We start from the raw sequence: 19332 nt of genomic DNA, 5'->3' as shown, positions 1-19332 counted from the left end.
GATTCAGATATCAGGGATGAACCTGGGTTCTAACCCCGGTTCTACCACTTATCTGTTGTGTGACCTTGGGCAGGTCACTCAAGTACCCTGGGTCTCAGTTTCCTAGATAGTAAATTGTGGATTCAATACTTATTCTCTCTCCTAAACTATAAGCCCCATGTGGGACAGGGACTGTGTCCGACCTGATTAACTTGTAATTACCCCCAGCACTTGGAACAGCACTTGATACATAGTAAGCGCTTAATACCATAAAAAAATTTCCTGAATTAAGCTTAAGAATTGAGGAAATGTATCATTTACTTGAGAAGAAATTCTTGAAGAGAAAAATGAGACCTGCTGGTTGGAGATTCTATTACTGAATATGTATCCTACAATTACAGTTGAAGCTGTAGTGACTGTCAGGCACCCGTGTCAACGTTCACAGAGTAAGTTCTGAGCTTCAATACAGCAGCTTGGTAAGACGTTCTTCACTCTCTCCTTTCTTTGCCAAGCCCAAGGGCTGCTGCTGAACTTTAGAGAGTGGAAGGAGAAAGCTGGCTGGGAGAAGGAAAGGAGGAATATGGACAGAGAAATTGTGCTCTCTCCAGGGTCAATCAATTAATCAATCAGCAAATAACATTTACTGTTTGCAGAGCACTGTATTTAGCGCGTAGGAGAGTAATAATAATAATACTGATGGCATTTGTTAAACGCTTACTATGTGCAAAGCACTTTTCTAAGCGCTGGGCAGGGAGATACAAGGTTAGCAGGTTGTCCCACGTAGGGCATTAATCCCCATTTTACAGATGAGCACAGAGAAGTTAAGTGACTTGCCTAGGTCACACAGTTGACAAGCGGCGGAGCCGGGATTAGAACCCATGACCTCTGACTCCCAAGCCCGGGTTCTTTCCACTGAGCAGAGTATAATATAACAGAGTTGATAGATACGTTCCCTATCCACAGGGAGCTTACACGCCAGTGACGAGCAGGGCAGAGAATGTGTCTAACCAACTCTTTTGTATATTGTGCTCTCCCAAGTTCTAGTACACTGCTCTGCACACAGTAAGCACTTAATACCACTGACTGCTAGATGTAACAAGGCTAGAAAAGAGTGTAGAAGGGATGGGGATGAAGGCATGACAAAGTTTTCCATGAAAGTGCAGGTCAACAACCTTGGCCACATAAAGAAATGTAGGATTTTCTCAGGCACGGCTGCCTGCCGTTTCTCTGTGGGGACTTTTTCTAGACTATTTTCTGATATCTGTTGTTCCTTTTCCTTTTCTAGAGCCTTAAAGGAGTAAAAGCTTCCCAGCCAGGCTGACTCCAGTTCGCTCTTGCCCAGCTTAAATGTAGTTGCGGTTAAGAAAAGTGAGCTGTGCCAGTTGGCCTAGCAAGCCACTTCCAAGCTCCAAAATGACAAGGGGGTGGTGAGGGATCTGAACCTGGCCCAAAACCAGACAAGTTAATATTAATAATAATAATGATAATAATAATAATGGTATTTAAGCCCTATGTGCTAGGCACTGTACTAAGCGCTGGGGTAGATGTAAGGTAATTAGCCCAACCTAACTACGGGGAGGGGGACCCGCCAGCCAGATCTGATCTGTAGAACTTCCCCACTTCTGCTTGCTTGGGAATTCTTCCCATCGCTCCTGCCTCTACTCTTCCTGCGCTTGGCTGCCTCTCCCCTGGGGTCCTCCTTCCCCCACCCACCCCTCTTAGATGCTTAGAAGAGAGAAATAGCAGTTTACAGTTCCCTCTCTCCCTCCCCCGCCCAGTCCACCCACCTTGGATCCAGACTTCAGGAGCCTGCTGAGTTGAACTCCTCCCAAATCACAATTAAAGAAAGGTCAGACAGCTACTATTTATGGAAGTGCACCTCTGAGGAGGCCATCAAAAACACCAAGAATTGAAGATGGATCAGTGATAAATTTATGAGGAAAAGGACTTAAGTCCCATGAAAATAATCTTGGGCAAAAGTCCTATGCAACTGGCCAATGCCACTGTCACTAAAGGAGGTGACTTAACAGAGACGGGAACAAAGTGACATACATAATAGAGGTGTCAGGAAAGGCAAATGGAGGGATGCGTTATTTTTCTATCCCGCCTCCCTGGATTTTAAAGAGAGTGGAATTTGATTTGAATCCAGGTCATTTTTTTTTCTGGTTCATCATTTTGAAACAATATGGAAATATTAAGCAGGTCAAGGATAAAGATAATTTATTCAGAAGTAAAATGGTTGCCGGAAACCACAAGGTGCACGACCACAGAGACTCTGCAATGTCAGGTCGGCTGACTAAGATACTGAAATACATGAAACGTGTTTTGAGACAGGGGACTTGAACAGCCCAAAATGTTAATCTGGAAACAGAGGGAGAGTTCTAAAGATGAACTGGGCGCACTCACAGCACACCTGCCTTAATTTGTTCTTTGGGGAAGTGATTAGATACTGGCGTCTCGTGATTCTTCCTTATACTGACTCCTCTTCACAGTTTGTCCTAGCCTATGTGAGCGGGGTACATAACTGTTTGCATGTCTATGCGTGCACACACACGCACACAAAATAAGGATCAGAAACAGAGCAATTCAGGGAACAAAAACGAAGCATGGATGGAACTGACGAGACATACAATAATGATGGTATTTGTTAGGCACTTATTATGTGCCAAGCACTGTTCTAAGCACTGGGGGGGATAAGAGGTAATCAGGTTGTCCCACATGGGGCTCACAGTCTTAATCCCCATTTTACAGATGAAGTAACCGAGGCAAGTTGTCACTTGGCCAAAGTCACACAGCTGACAAGTGACAGAGCCTGGATTAGAACCCATGACCTCTGACTCCCTAGCCTGGGCTCTTTCCACTGAGCCACACATTTCTTCTCAAGAACATACTGAGAGGAGAAACAGGCTAAATGAGAACTACTCAAATAAGGCATTCAAAAGAAGGCTATATAAAGAAAATTAAATACAAGAATGGAGGACATGAAATCACACTTTACCTTTAGATATTTTAATGATCCAATACAAAAAGGAAAGGGAAGTTCGTCATGGTGCCTTTTTTTTAAAAAAAAAAAGTGCTAGCCAAATCAAAAGAAAAGGGAGAAACCTTTTTTTCCCCACTCATTTATTCAGGGAAAATTTTAAGTAAAGGAATATTGGAGACTTTGGGGTTCGCCAAAAACTTTAACTGATGGAAGATGGAAACTTAAAGGCAAAACTAGCTGCCCTAGAGGTAGGAAGCATAACAAACCTCTGAGGAAAGGGAGTTCTCCTGGAACAGACTGACTCATCACTGACTTGTATGAATAATTCATAGATGCTATGTTTTGGGCAGAATTATAACCCAAGTTTGGAGAAAGGGAAACTAACAGTCAGTGTCTACTGCCTATTTTAAGAAGGGGCAGAGGGAAGACATGTAGAAAAACAGGAGGTTAACACTATCCGATAATGACGATAAAATTTTGACACAAAAGACGAGTAAGTGCCAGAATGATGCAGGAAGTCCCAAACCGTACAACAAGAGGAAGATTAAGGTCTTCTTAATTACTTTAAGAGAAACAGTGGAAGGTACTGGACTAGGGCATTTGTAGGGTGAGCTAGTGAGTCTGGATCAGGAGAAGGTTTGGCTAAGACAAGGGATTGCTTTTCATTTAATCAATGCTAGTGTAGGATTGAGGTTTGTGAGCTGTCAGGACTCTATACACAAAATATTGGCATCCCCAAACTGAAAGAATAGTTTGTAAAGAATAGGGGTAAGACAAAGAGGTCCACCCGGCCCCCTAATGTTTGTGTTGGCAATAGAAATCTACCAGAAGAAAATAATATATGGGCAGAATTAAGGCCAATATAATATAGGCATATGAGGAAGAGACTGTGTTATCATCATCAATGGTATTTATTAAGCACTTCCTGTGTGCAGAGTATTGTACTAAGTGATTGGGTGAATACAGTTGGAGTTGGAGTTGCCTTTAAAGAGCTCATAATCTAGTTTGGGAGACAGACATTAAAATAGATTACAACTAGGGGAAGCAGCAGAGTATAAGTCCATATACGAGTATATGTCTGTAAGGGAGGTGGGGGTGGGCTCAGTATCAAAATTCTTACTTTGGACCCAAGTGACAAGGTGACACAGAAGGGAGGGAGAACAGGGTGAAGAGATGGATGAAAGGTTAGTCGGGGAAGGCTTCTTGAAGAGATGTGATTTTTAGTAGGGTTTTGAAGATGGGGAGAGTGGTGATCTGTCAGATATGAAGGAGGAGGCAGTTCCTGACAGGAGGGAGGACTTGAGCAAAGGGTCAGTGGCAAAAGAGACAAGATCAAGGCCCAGTAAATAGGTCGGTGTTTCCTCATTTGTAGAATGGAGATAGGATTCCCACTCTTCCCTACAGGAGAGATTGTGGGCCCCTTAATTGGACAGAGACAGTGACATCTAATTACCCTACCCCCTACTCTTGGCAAATAGTATTTAATAACTGTCATGATAATAATTCTTCCTGGGGAAGTGATGTTGGGCATTGAAGCCTTTTATTTCCCCTATCTTCCCTCCCCTCTGTGAGCCCGTTGTTAGGTAAGGATTGTCTCTTTAATGCTGAATTGTACTTTCCAAGTACTTAGTAGAGTGCTCTGCACACAGTATGTGCTCAATAAATAAGATCGAATGACTGAATGGTCTTCCTTCCCTTATGTGGAAGGTATTGACCCCTGCCACCTAAAACTACAGTTTGACCTTTGACTCACAGTTCTCGAATCCCAGTACGCTTGATTGATTTAAACTGAGGCACAGAGAGGTTGAATGACCTGCTGAAGGTCACACAAACTTCCCTTGGCAGGGCTGGGACTAGAAACCAGGTCTTCTGATCCCAGGCACCTTCTAAGAGTGCCTTCTTCACTTTCTGAATCTTCATTTCCTGACCTGCAGAATTGGCAGCAATTTTGTCAGACTGCCGATCTCCAGGCCACCGGCTCTCTCCTCTTTCCTTGGATCTTCCTGGCCGGTTAATATGGACAGTCTCGCTCTCTCCTGATTCTAGAACACATTCTATTTTTGGACTTTCCTCCCCGACCCCGCTTAGGGAAGGCCCTGTCAGGAGAAGAAAGTGCAACACCCTGCCCCTTGCACCTTGTGGAGACTTGGACATCCCTCTTCCTTTCTCAAAACTGAGGTGACTGGTGGGGGTGGGAGAACTGAGGGCAGTGTCCCTTCTGTGCTCCCTCTCCTTCCTCACACCCCCAGGATGGGCAACTGGACTGTAGCCTCAGACACTTGGAACTGAGACTCCTGATTCTGGAGAGTGGCTTTGCTAAGTTGGTTCAGAGGGATAGAGAGATGGGCCCAATCCACCCGTTTTGGGACCAGAACAAAATCCAGCAGACAATCAGTCGAGAAAAGATTTAAGGATCTGAATTTCAGCTGGGCTTGGAGCCACTCACCGGACCCAACAGGCTACCAAGCTCCAACCGGACCAGAGAAGGCCTGGCGAAAGCCTTGGGTTGTCGTGTTTCACTCCATTTTATCCTTTGGGGAAGCGAGCGTGAAAGCAAAGGGGTTTTGGAGGGTGCCCCTCCCCTCAAAGTGGAGCCCAAAATTAGAAGGTCTTGATCTCCATGGGAACATCTTGCCTGCAGCAGCACCTTATTTTGTTCTTCTCTAGCATTTCTGGTTCTTTCTCGCCCCCAAGATGGTAAATAATCTGTCCGCCCCCATGGCGACACACTTGTGTTGAACCTGGGAGGAGGAAATTGGGATCTTTCATCTCACCACAAGATGTCCCCACTACTGTTCAGTAGCCAGGCTGGAACCAGGAGAGTGAAGTTGGGGGATGGCGGGGAAGGTGGTCCACTTGGCCTACAGATCTGCCCGGGGAAGAACCCCACTCACCAACTCTGTGTCCTGGCCGCGGAGTAGGGGTTTCTCTTCAGTGAATCGCAGCTCGTGCAGCCCCGCCATGGTCACCTCCTGCAGCAGCAATCCTAGAGACAGGAACACTGGGTTTAAGGCACGTGGAGAGAGAGGCAGAGAGACAGGCACGGAGAGAGAGCCGCCCTTCCTCAGTCGCCTTGCTTTTATTGGCATATGGGAAGGCAATGCGCTTCGGTGGTGTTTTACCTCCTCATCTTTCCTGTCAGGGTCAGAAATGGCAGAAAAACAATAGGAGACCCCAGTCGCGCACCAGAGCCGGGACCGGAAGCCAGGGCCTGCCGTACCTGGAGAGAGGAAGGTCGTCTCCCCCGCAGTCTACACCCCTTCAGAGTCTAGACACACCCGAACTCACCACCTCCTAGGCATCGGAAACGCAAATCCGGGAAGTAGCGGATTATCTGAGGCTTGATATTTGCGTTTCCTGAGAAGATGTTCTGGGGCTCCAAGGGATTGGAGGATGTGTTGCGGTGTGTGATCGGGCGGAGCTCAGGGCGAGAAGAGGATACAGGATGGCATATTGGGGAGAGAAGCAGTTCAAGTTGGGATGTAGGGACTAGCAACATTACTGGGAGAGGAAGAGATGCAGCATAGCCTAGTGGAGAGATCATAGGTCCGGGAGTCAGAAGGACCTGGGTTCTAATCCCTGCTCTGCCACTTTGCTGTGTGACTTTGGGCAAACTGCTTCACTTCCTGGGCCTCAGTTACCTCATCTGTAAAATGGGGATTAAGACTGTGAGCCTCACATGGAGCAAGGACTGTGTCAAACCTGATTAGCTGGTATCTACCCCAGCTCTTACTACAGTGCCTGGCACATTGTAAGACTTACAGATACCATAAAAAAAAAAAAGAAAACATTTTTCAATCTCCTAGAGAGGAGCCATTCTTTCTTGCACTTCCAAAGAACCATGTCCTTCAAGAATGGATTGTGAAGAAGGAAAATCTTTGTTGGCCTGTGGAGATCCAGCCAATGTCACAAAACTTGCTTAAAGACCCAACATCTCCATCCAAGGTATTTGGGGGTTGTATATGTTTATTTGTTCCTGGGCTGTAAATGCTTCTGAGGGCAAGGACGATGCATTTAGTCCGGTTGTGCTCGGTGCACAATGGGAGCACAATAAATATTGTCGACTGCTGACCATGGTGAGACCTGCTTGGGTTCGAGAAGGGTCGAAATCAATGCTGTAGGTCAGATGTTATTATTCTCTTAGAGTTTTGTCTGGTGTGAGTAGGCATCCAATACTGAAGTGGCCACCCACCATTGTGAGGCAGGCCCAACTTGGCAAGAGAATAAATGGGTGTCTCCTGAGGGCAGAGGCAACAAGAATATATGAAAAGAAGCTGGCTCTGGGGGTACCATATAGGAAATACACATGGTCCTGACAGCCCCTACCCCCTCGACTCCAATGTGATGACCAATTTGCCTCTGTTGGGACTTTTCCCTGCCCCCTTATTTCCAAATTTCCTTTTCAGAAGAGGGAGAACACATTCTCTCTTTCACACTTTGCCAAGCTCTCCCCAAGTCTCTCCTAGGTCTGGGCCAATTCCAAGAGTTCTCATTTTCCCAGCCCCCTTCCCCAGCAACAGAGTTCCCTGTTTCTATGCACCAATCCCTAGCGCTGAATAAAGCTGGGAGGAGAGAAACTCTGAGCTGACGGGTCAATCCAGCTGAGTGAGCTTTCCAGACCAAAGATAATCAGAGTGCCGCAAAAGTGACAGAAGGCTGTTTCTCAGGGTGAGACTTGAGTTTGGACAAAGAGGAGGGGAGAGGACTGGGGGGAGTGTGGAAGAGAGACAAATTTTCTATTTCATTATGTTTCCTTCTGAGACTTTGAGGTTTGTCTATTCTTCTAGGGTTGTCAACACTAATCCCTATTAGTGACTCGAGAGTGAAAGGGACAGGCCAACTGGAAGGCCAGTGATGGCTTGAAAGAGGAATGTGACAAATGGATGCTATCCTGTGTATTCCTTCAGCTGCGGGAAACCTGCAGCCTCTAACCTATAATACCTGCGAGAGGGTGAAGGGAGTTGCCACATAGTTACCACCCCGACTCACGCTTTGTTCTCCTTAATACCTTACTTTGGAATTGTACTTTTCATTTCTCCAAAGCACTTTCACACCACGATCTCGCTTTTAAACATCACGACATCCCTGTGAGGTAGGGTGAAGAGAGTATCATTGTCCTTATTTTACAGATGAGGAAACTGAGTACCGAAGAGAAGTGTGCCCAAAGTCACGCATCAGGTCTCCTGTCCAGTGTTCTTTCCACCAGGCCACTTTGCCTAGGAGTTTTCGGTGCTCCTCATTCTAATCTCTCTGCTGAAGCGGGGGAACCACTGGAGTATCACGACTGAGGACACATGGTGCCGTGGTTCCTCTGCCTCGATGCTACGGGGTTGTGGTGGGAGAGGGTAAATGGCCCCACCCCTCCTCTTCCAGATGCTTTTTCTCTCCATTGCCCCTGGCCGCTCTGGATAGAGACATGGTAGAGCAGGTCTGGTAAACTTCTCTTGCCAAATGGGTAGCGTAAAACCCAACAAAGAATACAATAAATCCTGTAGTAGGATGGAATGGGATGAGAGCAGGGAGAGAACGCAAGCCCGTTGTGGGCAGGAATTGTGTCTACTATTTCTTTTACTCTGTACTTTTCTAAGTGCTTGTACAGTGCTCTGCACAGAGTAAGTGCCCAATAAATACCACCGATTGATTGAGAATGTATACGGGAGGAAACCTTTCGAAAAATAAAGTCTGGAATACGTAAATTAAGTTTCCCATAAGGTAAGGTCAGGCATTTAGAAACACTATGGATCTTGACTGGGGCTCAGTTAAGTCGGCATTTGCGAAAGTCCAATTCCCCGGCTCACTCTCAGTCAGTGTCTTCTCATCTCCCAAGGTTCCCCGATGGCTACTGTTCTCATCAGCTTAGAAGTCAATGAGGGAACGAAGTCCAAGACCTATCAGCCTACTGAGTTGCCCTCGGGAACAGTTGCCTCTGCTCCATCCTAGGGATCTGGCCAAGCTCTCTCTGTTCCCTCATGGTTTCCCTGGAGACCAGATAACACAATGTAGATGGGACATATTTTTAGAAAACCGTTTCCCCTCCCTCCCCTTTTGACATGTGGCTTTAGGAGAAGCCACCACACACGCTGGCGAGGGCGTGCGATAGGGCAGAGGGGATTCACATGTGCACACAGTAGAGCAGAGGGGAACCCTTGACAAAAAAGTCACACGTCTCCTTTGAAAGCCACCTGTCTTCTTGAGGACTTTGCTACCTGGCTTCCCTTTCCAACCAACTCAGATGTCTTGGCAATTCAGTGGTGCCTACCTCTCTTCTACTACGTTTCTATCCATAGAGCATCTCCCAGGAGGAGGTTACTATAAAAGAGTTGGAGTGGGCCGCTCTGGGACAGATGGGAAGACGAGAGCTGATGACAGTGACATCCAAAGGGTAGGACCATGGTTTCCATCTCCCACAGAGAATTGGAAAGACTGCAGCAGGCATAAAATAATTAATTACAGTTCCAGTACAAAGGTATTTTCTGCTTAGAGTGGGTTTGGCGTTCTGGATGGTGGCCCTGGTATTTAAGCACTTACTACATGTCAACTACTGTCCTAAACGCTGGTGTAGATACAAGGTTATCAGGGTGGACACAGTCCCTGTCCCACATGAGGCTCACTGTTTACACAGGAGGGAGTAGGATTTAATCCCCATTTTACAGTTGAAGAAACTGAGGCACAGAGAATTGAAGTGACTTGCCCAAGGTCACACAGCAAGCAACTGGCAGAGCGAGATTAGAACCCAGGTCCCCTACTCCCAGGCCTATGCTCTTTTCCTCTAGACCACTCTGCTTCATGATACTTCCTCCACCTAGGAATGCAAAAAGCAATTTGACAGTAAATTAGAACATAAAAACAGGGGCTATGACTATCACAAGTCTAGTTTCAGCCAGCAAGGGATTAGACTTTTTTTAAAAAAATGGTTCTTGTTAAGCACATACTAACAGTGCCAGGAACTGTACTAAGAACTGGGGTAGATAGAATCAGGCCGGACACAGTCCCTGTCCCACATGGGGCTCACAGTCAAAGTAGGAAGGAGTAGGATTTAATTCCCATTTTACAGAGCCCAGAGCAGCTAAGTGACTTGACTAAGATTCCCACAGCAGGAAGTGGCAAAACTGGGATTAAAACCCAAGCCCCAATCCATACTCTTTACACTAGGCTCCACCGCTTCTCCTAAAATGTGTTAACCAAGACTGCCAGGGAAGCAGAGCTCTCCCTTTATCTCGAAGCCACCTGGAAACGAAGCTGGACAGACTGGGGGAGTGGGGAGTCTTTATTATTATCATTATTATTATTATTATCATGGTATTTGTTAGGCACTTACTATGTGCCAAGCACTGTTCTAAGCGCTGGGGTAGATACGAGGTAATCAGTTGATCCCACGTGGATCTCACAGTTTTAATCCCCATTTTAAAGATGAAGTAACTGAGGCACAGAGAAGTTAAGCGGCTTGCCCAACGTCACACAGCAGACAAGTGGTGGAGCCAGGATTAGAACCCACGTCCTCTGACTCCCAAGCCTGTGCTCTTTCCACTTAACCACGCTGCTTCCCCAATAGTCTATAACAAGACTACGCCACTCGTTTGCCAAATGGCCCTGAAGAGTCACTTCAGTCTATAAAACAGCAAAAATATCGACTCACCTCAAAGACGTAAATGAGAAATGGTATATCCCCGCTCCATTGCTTAACTTGTATCACAATGCCAGGAGGTGGGAAATACATTCCTATTGATCAAGGAAGCTGCTGATTGCTATTAGAAAAGTCAGAGAGAGGGTGAGTTAAGTTACCAGCTCTCACCAGAAGTAGCACCTCTGCCTGCCTTCGGAGATCCACGACAGAGGATACATTTTCCTGAAAAAAGCAGCGTGGCCCAGTAGATAGAGCAAGGCCTTGGAGTCAGAACGACCTGGATTCTTCCTGTCTGCTGAGTGAACTTGGGCAAGTTTCTTAACTTCTCTGTGCCTCAGTTACCTCATCTGTAAAATGAGAATTAAGACTCTAAGCCCCACGTGGGGCTTGGACTCTGTCCAACCTGATTTGCTTGTGTTTACCCAAGAATTTAGGAGAGTGCCTGGCACATAGTAAAGTGCTTAATAACATAAAAAAGAGAGAGCCCGCTACTATCCAAGGCACTGGCCAACCTTACATCTCTAATTTTCCTATGATACAGGGGTCGTGTTCTCATAAGATCTGGGAGTTTGGGAAAATTTACATCGGAGAACTTGGTGATCCGCCATGGTTTCTTCCGACCCTACTTCACGCCGTATGGAGGCAGGCTCCCGGTCTGGAAGAAGGACCCCCGATTCTGCCGTTGGGGCTCCAGCTGAAACGAGCGGTGAATGGTGGGGGAACAGTAGTTTGACGTTTCTGGGTGGAAACTGAACCGCACCTGAGCAAGGGCAGCTGCTGGTCATTACCTGACACCTACCTGGGTGAGAAACCTACCTGCTGAAGGTCTTTCTACTGCGGTTCGCCCAGATCTAACTTACAAGCTAAAGCAACCCAGAAAGCACGGCCGAGCTGGGCCCAATCTGACCACCACTCCCCCCTCCTCCTAAACTGTCATCAACCGGTCTGACCACACGACGTCAGGGGAGTCGGAGCCACCAACTGCCACACCTTGTGGAATCCGACCTCCTCTCCTCCCCACCCCTCCGGGAAGGGGGGGGGGCAGGCACCTCCATTTTGGATGCTCTTAACTAGAGAGGGACTTTCTTCTACCTTAGTCCAGGCTGCAGGCTCTCCCTAGCCTGGGCCGCTGGGTTAAGTGTAGAAGATGGCCGAGGCTCCCTAGGCAAGGGCTTCCCCCTTCCCCCTCCCGGTCTCCATGGAGACGGATGAGTCCACTCACCCGAGGCCTGAAATGGCAGGCCGGTCTGGGATCTCAGCATGAAGGGTCCAGCCTGTCCCTTAGGTATTTATCACAAAACAGCCAAGTCCAATACGAAAGTTTTAATTCTCCAACCTCCCTGTAGGTTGATCATCTCCTTTCCCAGCCTTTAACTGTCCAGGACTCCCAGTTTGGTTGATTCTTTTTACTGTTGTTTTTTGTCTTTTTTATGGTATTTGTTAAGTACTTACTATATGCCAGGCACTTTAATAAGGGCTGGGGTGGACACGGGATAATCGAGTTGAACACAGTCCATGTCTCACATGGGGTTCAGAGTCTTAATCTCCATTTTGCCGATGACGGAAACTGAGGTCTAGAGAAGAGACTTGCCCAAGGTCACACAGAAGACAAGTGGCAGAGCGGGGATTAGAGCCCAGGTCCTCTGACTACCAGGCCCGTGCTCTTTCCACTAGGCTCCTTTTTGATTTTGAGTCCGGGTGCTTGATTTGGCCTAGAGAAAATACAATCAATGAGGGAAAGCCTTCCTGAAGGAGGTGAGATGCCAGGGGGACTTTGAAGAAAGCCACTGTCTAGAGGATTTGAAGGGGGAAAGAAACAATCCAGTCAGGAGCCAGAGGTGGGAGAGGTGAGCGTGAGGGGTGGTGAGGAGGCTTGCCTGGGAGGAGAATAAACACAGTTTGGGAAGCGGCAATCAAGAGGGCAAGCAAGTAAGGAGGAGAAAGCTAGCTAATGGAGAGCCTCAGAGCCGACGGCCACAAGTTTTTGCATGACATGGCGGGAAATACACTCATGGGAGGTGGTCGAGGAAGGGAGAGACATGAAAAGGCAGAGACATGAACCGAAAGACAGATTAGGAAAATGATACTAGCTATTGAGTAGTCAATTGCTTTTATTAAGCGTTTACGGTGTGCAGAGCACTGTACTAAGCACTTGGCTTAGAGTACAATACAACAAGAAACAGACACTTTCCCTGCCTGCAACAGTACTACAGGACATGAGAAACAGCGTGGCTTAGTAGAAAGAGCATAGCCTTAGGAGTCAGAGGTGTGGGTTCTAATCCCAGCTCCGCCACTTTATCAGCTGTGTGACTTTGGGCAAGTCACAACTTCTCTGTGCTTCGGTTTCCTCATCTGTAAAATGGGGATTAAGTCTGTGAACCCCACGTGGGGGACATTGTATCCCCCCCCAACACTTAGAACAGTGCTTGGTACATAGTAAGCACTTAAATACCATTATTATTGTGTAAATTGATACGCACAAAAGTACATAAGTGCTGTGGCTATAGATGGAAGGATATTAGCCGGCGAGAAGAAAATTAATCGGGGAGGATGATGGGAGTCTCCTGAAAACGATGACTGAGTCTTGGCCCTGAGACATTGGAACAGAGGATCTGTGTAGAGGAACCGATTATGGTGCTATTAGCTCTTCCAGCGTCCCTCCTCTCCTGTCTGTCATGTTCCTGCTGAGGTCTGGGTCCAAGGACCAAGCAGGGTGGAGCTCATCATGAAATGCCTGCATGGTCTTCACCCACTTCAGCCAACTACTGGCAGGACCGGAACCCAGATCTCCCGCTTCCCAGAGCAGTGCACTTTCCACTGGATCAACAGCGGGACCAACCCTACAGTCTGGTGATTAAGGCCAGAGGAGCCTCATTAGACTCTAGGAATGAAATAGCAGCAAGAGCTTTCTATGCTATCTATCAGACAAGGGTGTCATTTGAAGGGTAGGGTATTGAGAAAGACCTCACTGGAGAGGTAAGGTTTCTGAAGATCTTTGAAGATGGGGCTGTTGGCAGACTCAAAGGGGGAGATAGTTCAAGCATGAGAACGGACATGAATGAGGAATGAGAAGATGTTTAGTTTGGGGGCGGGGGGGAGGCAGGAGGGAACAAGGAGTGTGAGCTGGGAAGTAGTGGGAGAAGAGTGTAGTTATAAGAGGGAGAGAGCTGATGGAGTTCCTTAAAGAAGCAGAAGCATGACCTAGTAGATACAGCACAGGCCTGGGAGTCAGAAGGACCTGGGTTCTAATCCCAGCTCCATTTGTCTGCTGGTGACCTTGGGCAAGTCACTTCACTTCTCTGTGCCCCTTATTCTGGGGATTAAGACTGAGTCCTATGCGGGACAGAGACTGTGTCCAAACTGATTGGCCTGTGTCCAAAGCGCTTAACAAATACCACAATTATTATTACTAAGTCCATGACTGGAGATTTTGTATGATGTGGGGAGGAATGGGCAACCACTGGAGGTCTTAGAGGAATTGGAGAATGACATTTCTGGAAAAGTGAGGTATGAACTAGAAAAGGAAGAAGATGGAAGGAGGGAGAACAGATTCAGTAGTCACCCACTTGCCAACTTGACCACGGTGTTGGGGGAAGGGGTAAACGGGGGGAGATGGAGAGAGTATTTTAGAGAGCCCATCGTTCCAGACTGAGGAAGGGGCACTTTAGTATAATCTGTGTAAAGTAGCTGGTCACATCCCTTTCCAAAGGGCTCATTAGCCTCATTGAGGCTACCTATAGCGGAAATGGAGTTGTGCAAATCAGCAGAAATAGAGCATTACATTTCTTTGCTTCCAGGCAGCTAATTTAATAGCTCCCTTCCAAGGGGTGCTCCCAGAAGTCTATGGTTCACGCTCAGAAGAGTTAGCCTTCTTGTCCCACTTTGCCACTCTACATCTTTCGTTTCACATGGTTTGTCGGTTCTCTTGGACCAGGTAAATAAACTTGGAAGGGAGGAATGTTTTTTCCTCAAGTATTTTGATGTTGCGTCCTCGCTTTTATCAAAATCCTTCCTAGTGTCTCTCCCAGCATGCTTTGCTTCCACGGATGGGGTGCCTGGATCAGGAGCACCATTCTTTTCCCCCCACAAGTTGGCAAAAAGGAAATTGCTCCAGTGACAACCTCTGAAAAATTACTCTCAAATGAACAGAACAAAGGGTCAGAAGTCCAAGGGTCAAAACTAGCACTCTCACAGCTAAATGCTTCTCCAGTTTCTTGCCTGGTTTATGCAGTCATACATTCCCATTCCAGTTGTGCTGACTCCCTTTCTTTCCCTGTCCAAAAACTGCCTGGTTGGAAGAAAGATGGACAGAAAACATGGACAATAATTATTGTGGTATTTGTCGAGCACTTACTACGTGCCAAGCACTGTACTAAGTGCTGAGGCAGATAATCAGGTCTCACATGGGGCTTACCAAGTAGGAGAGAGAACAGGTCCGAATTCCCATTTTGCAAATAACAGAACTGAGGCACAGAGAAGTTTAGTGACTTGTCTAAGGTCACACGGCAGTTTGATCTTTGAAAAATGTTTGTCCCCCGTTTTGCATATTGTAATCTTACTCTACCCTCCCACTCAATTGTTTTTATTGAGGACTTACTGAGCACAGAGCACTGTACTAAGCACAATATAGCAGAGTTGGGAGGCCTTCAATACTAAACATTCTGTGCCCTTGCTGAAACTGCACACGCCCACCTGACTGTAAAGCTTAGTGTAAGAATGAGACTTTCAACAGCAGTTAGAGAGCTGGAATCTCTCAGAAACTTGGATCTGTAGGATCGATCAAGGGTCCAGGAGTCCTTGATGGCTGTGAGAGGAGGGACGCCACCCGTCGATTCAGTTAGCACCATCAGCACTGTAGTGACCTCAGGGAGGATAGTGCAAAACTGCCTCAGAATCACTGTCATGAAGAGTTTTTACTGAGCACCGAAGCCACTCTGTATAGAACACTACTCCAGATGTGCAGGAGTAATCCCTGTCCTTGAGAAGCTTAGAGTTCAACAGCGAGCTCAAGTCAATACACACTGATGAAACGATAGTTTGATGGTAAAGAGGAGATAGAAATAATAGGCAAGTGGCATTTTTCTGAACACTCTACATTTTTGCCCCCGCCCCCAGATGGAAAATTACCTACAATTTTTTCCTCAAAATAAAAGCCATTTAGATATCTGGCAAAAGGAATGGCCTACTGAAGGGCACATGACTGGGAGTCAGGAAACCCGGTTCCTAATCCCAGCTCTGCCAACTTGGCTGCTCTGTGTCCTTAACTTCACTCAGTCTCAATTTCCTCATCTGTAAAATGGGGGTTCAGTACCTGTTCTCCCGCTCAGATCGAGAGCCCCTTGTGAGACAGAGACTGTGTCTGACCTGATTATTTTGTACCTACTCCAGGGCTTAGTATAGGGGCGTGACACATAGTAATCAATGCTTAACCAATACCACAAAAGCGTTTTAATTTTCCAACCAAAGACTTTTAGGAGGCAGGGCTGGGCTCTGCATGAACAGGCAGGTTATGCAGTGGAACTGGACGGGAAGGAATCGAAGAATCCCCGTTGACAGCACATGCTCCGGCTCCTGGCACTGACTCCCCCTGAATGGCATCTGCTCACATCCTGAGGTTTGGCGGTCATAACCAAATCACTGAGGACCAGAAAACCATTTCAAGCTTTTGGAAAATGGATGCGGCCGGTTTAGGGAGGCCAGCGGGAGCTTGCAGATTCCTCTTTCCTGTTCTGTCGTTACAGGTTAGAGATGCAAACCCCTGAATGCCCAGGGCACCCTTTTTGATGGTATTTGTTAAGCGCTTACTATGTGCCAGGCACTCTACTAAGCACTGGGGTAGAGAGAAGCTAATCAGGTTGGACCCAGTCCCTGGAGGTACTCTTCCCTCCTGGAGCACCCAGGGGGTGGTGGGGGGAGGTTACCCAGGCTCTTATTACCACACCTGGGGATAGGCTTCACCACTGAAAGAAAAACAAAAGGTGCATAAAAGGGTTGAAGGGGAGGAAGATAAATCAAGGAATGCCTCCTGGAGGAAGTGGCTTTTTAAATCAACCAGATTTACTGAGCACTTACTATGTTGCAGAGCATTGGACTAAGTGCTTGAGAGAGTACAATCCAACAGAATCAGTAGACACATTCCTTGCCCTAACGAGCTTACAGTCTAGAGGGTCAATCATACTTAATGAGCCATTACTATGTGCAGAGCATTTCACTAAGCACTTGGGAGACTACAACAGAGTTAGTAGACATATTCCCTGCCCAAAAAGAGCTTACAGTCTAGAGGGGGAGACAGACATTAATATAAAGAAATTATGGATCTGTACATAAGTGCTGTGGGGCTGAGGGAGGGGTGAATAAAGGGTACAAATATAAGTGTGACGCAGAAGGGAGTGGGAGAAGAGGAGATGAGATTAGGGATTAGTCAGGGAAGGCCTCTAGGAGGAGGTGTGCTTTTAATGTGGTTTTGAAGGTGGGGAGAGTGATTGTCTCTCTGATTTCCAGGACAGAGGCAGAACAAGTGCAAAAGGTTGGTGACCAAATAGACCAGATCAAGGTACCGCGAGTTGGAGGGCATCAGAGGAGTGAAGTATGCAGGTTGGATTATGATAGAAAAGCAGTGAGGTAAGGTAGGAGGGGGTAAGGCGACCGAGTGCTTTAAAGCCAACGGTAAGGAATTTTTGTTTGATGTGGAAGTGGATAGGCAACCACTGGAGGTTCTTGAGGAGTGGGGAAACACGAACTGAACACTTTTGTTGAAAAATGATCTGGGCAGTACAGTATGGACTGCAGTGGGGAGAGGCAAGAGGGAGGGAGGTCAGCAAGGAGGCTGATGCAGTAATCAAGGCGGGATGGGATAACTGCTTGGATTAACCTGGAAGTAGTTTGTACAGAGAGAAAAAGGCAGATTTCAGCGACGTTGTTAAGGTTGAACCAGCAGGATTTGGTGACAGATTGACTACGTGGGTTGAATGAGAGAGATGAGTTGAGGATAATGGCAAGGTTACAGGCTTGTGAGACATGGAGGATGGTGGAGCTGCCTACAGTAATAGAAAAGTCACGGGGAGGACTCGGTTTCTGTTTTGGACACGTTAAGTTTGAGGTGTCAGCAGGACATCCAAGAAGAGATGTCCTGAAGGCAGAAGGAAATGCAAGACTACAGAGGAGGAGATAGACCAGGGCTGGAGATGTATATTTGGAAATCATCCGCATAGAGATGGTTGTTGAAGCCATGGGAGTGAATGAGGGGGGGAAGATGGAGAATAGAGGGGGGCCCAGACCTAAGCCTTGAGAGACTTCCACATTTAGGGGATGGGAGGCAGAGGAGGAGACCTCAAAAGAGACTGAGAAGGAGCTGCCGGAGAGATAGGAGGAGAAACAGGAGAGGACAGTGTCACTGAAGCTGAGGTTGGATAATGTTTAGGAAAAGAGGGTGATTGACTGAGTCGAAGGCAGCAGCATGGTGTAGTGGATAGAGCACAGGACTGGAGTCAGAATGTCATGGGTTCTAATCCCAACTCCGCCACTTGTATTGCGTGACCTTGGGTAAGTCACTTCTCTGTGCCTCAGATACCTCATCTGTCAAATGGGGATAAAGACTGGGAGCCCCATGTGGGACAGGGACTGTCCAACCCGATATGCTTGTATCCATCCCAGCACTCAGTACAGTGTGCAGCATGTAGTAAGCACTTACATACTCCAATCATCATTATTTTTATAATTAGTTGAGAGGAAGAGGAGGATTAGGATGGAGTAAAGGCAAGTTGGATTTGGAAGGAAGGAGATCATTGGTAACCTTTGAGAGCACAGTTTCTGTAGAGTGAAGGGGGCGGAACCCACATTGGAGGGGGTCAAAGAGAGAATTGGAGGAGAGGAATGGAGACAGCAAATATGAACAATTTGGAAAGGAATGGTTAGGAGGGAGATGGAGTGAAAACTGGGGAGAGCTGTGGAGTTAAGGGAGGATTTTTTTAAGGGGGAGACTCAAGCATGTTAGCAGTGAACACAACATCATACTTGTTGGTTTGAGCCTACTCCAGGGTCATCTCACCTACAGATGTGATGTTTGTTAGGTGCTCAGCCACAGATTCCTGTCTCTAACCCACATGGGGTTCACACTCTAAGGGGAAGGGAGAACAGGAATTTAGACTGTGAGCCCGTCGTGGAGCAGGGATTGTCTCTATCTGTTGCCGAATTATACATTCCAAGCGTTTAGTACAGTGTTCTGCACATAGTAAGCCCTCAATAAATACGACTGAATGAATTTACAGATGAGGGGACTGAGGCACAGAGAAGTTATGTGATTTTCCCAAAGGTACACAGCAGGGAAGAGGCGGAGCTCGGATTAGAGCCCAGGCCATCTGGCCCCCTGGCCAGGACTCTTTCCACTAGGCCAAACTGCTTCTCTACTGGTTTAGCAGATTAGTGTTCCTTTTTTCAAAAACTGGCATTTGTTAAGCACTTTAGGCACTGTTCTAAAGCTCTGGGATAGATACAGGAAATGAGAGTAGACACAGTTCACGATCCATATGAGATGCACAGTCTTAATCCTCCCCCATTTTTTTTTATTTTTTACAGAGAAAGTAACTGAGGTCCAGAGACGTTAAATGGCTTGTCTAGGGACACACAGTAGACAAGTGGCAGAGACGGAACTTTCCGACTCCCAGGCCTGTGCTCTATCCATTAGGCCATACTGCTTCTCCTTTCAGTGTCTACTGAATGGAGAACAAACCTGGAAACCGTACACATC

General features: G+C 47.0%; 1 protein-coding gene across 4 annotated transcripts in view; it reads right to left on the bottom strand.

The window, feature by feature from the left end:
- Positions 1-19332, bottom strand: part of NDRG4 (NDRG family member 4) — an 81715-nt gene that overhangs the window by 46443 nt on the left and 15940 nt on the right. For 3 of the 4 annotated variants that reach the window (XM_029075575.2, XM_029075574.2, XM_016228315.2), the window contains one exon: positions 5857-5948. In XM_029075575.2, coding sequence (XP_028931408.1) covers positions 5857-5925 — 69 coding nt within the window. In that variant the 5' untranslated portion in view covers positions 5926-5948. Of the gene's footprint in view, positions 1-5856; positions 5949-11402; positions 11539-19332 lie in introns of those variants that run through there. The other variant, XM_029075576.2, reaches the window with a different exon arrangement.

Source organism: Ornithorhynchus anatinus, chromosome 11, assembly GCF_004115215.2.
Source record: "Ornithorhynchus anatinus isolate Pmale09 chromosome 11, mOrnAna1.pri.v4, whole genome shotgun sequence".
Classification (NCBI taxonomy): domain Eukaryota; kingdom Metazoa; phylum Chordata; class Mammalia; order Monotremata; family Ornithorhynchidae; genus Ornithorhynchus; species Ornithorhynchus anatinus.
Note: the sequence above shows the minus strand (reverse complement) of the source record. Positions and strands in the feature narration are given on the sequence as shown.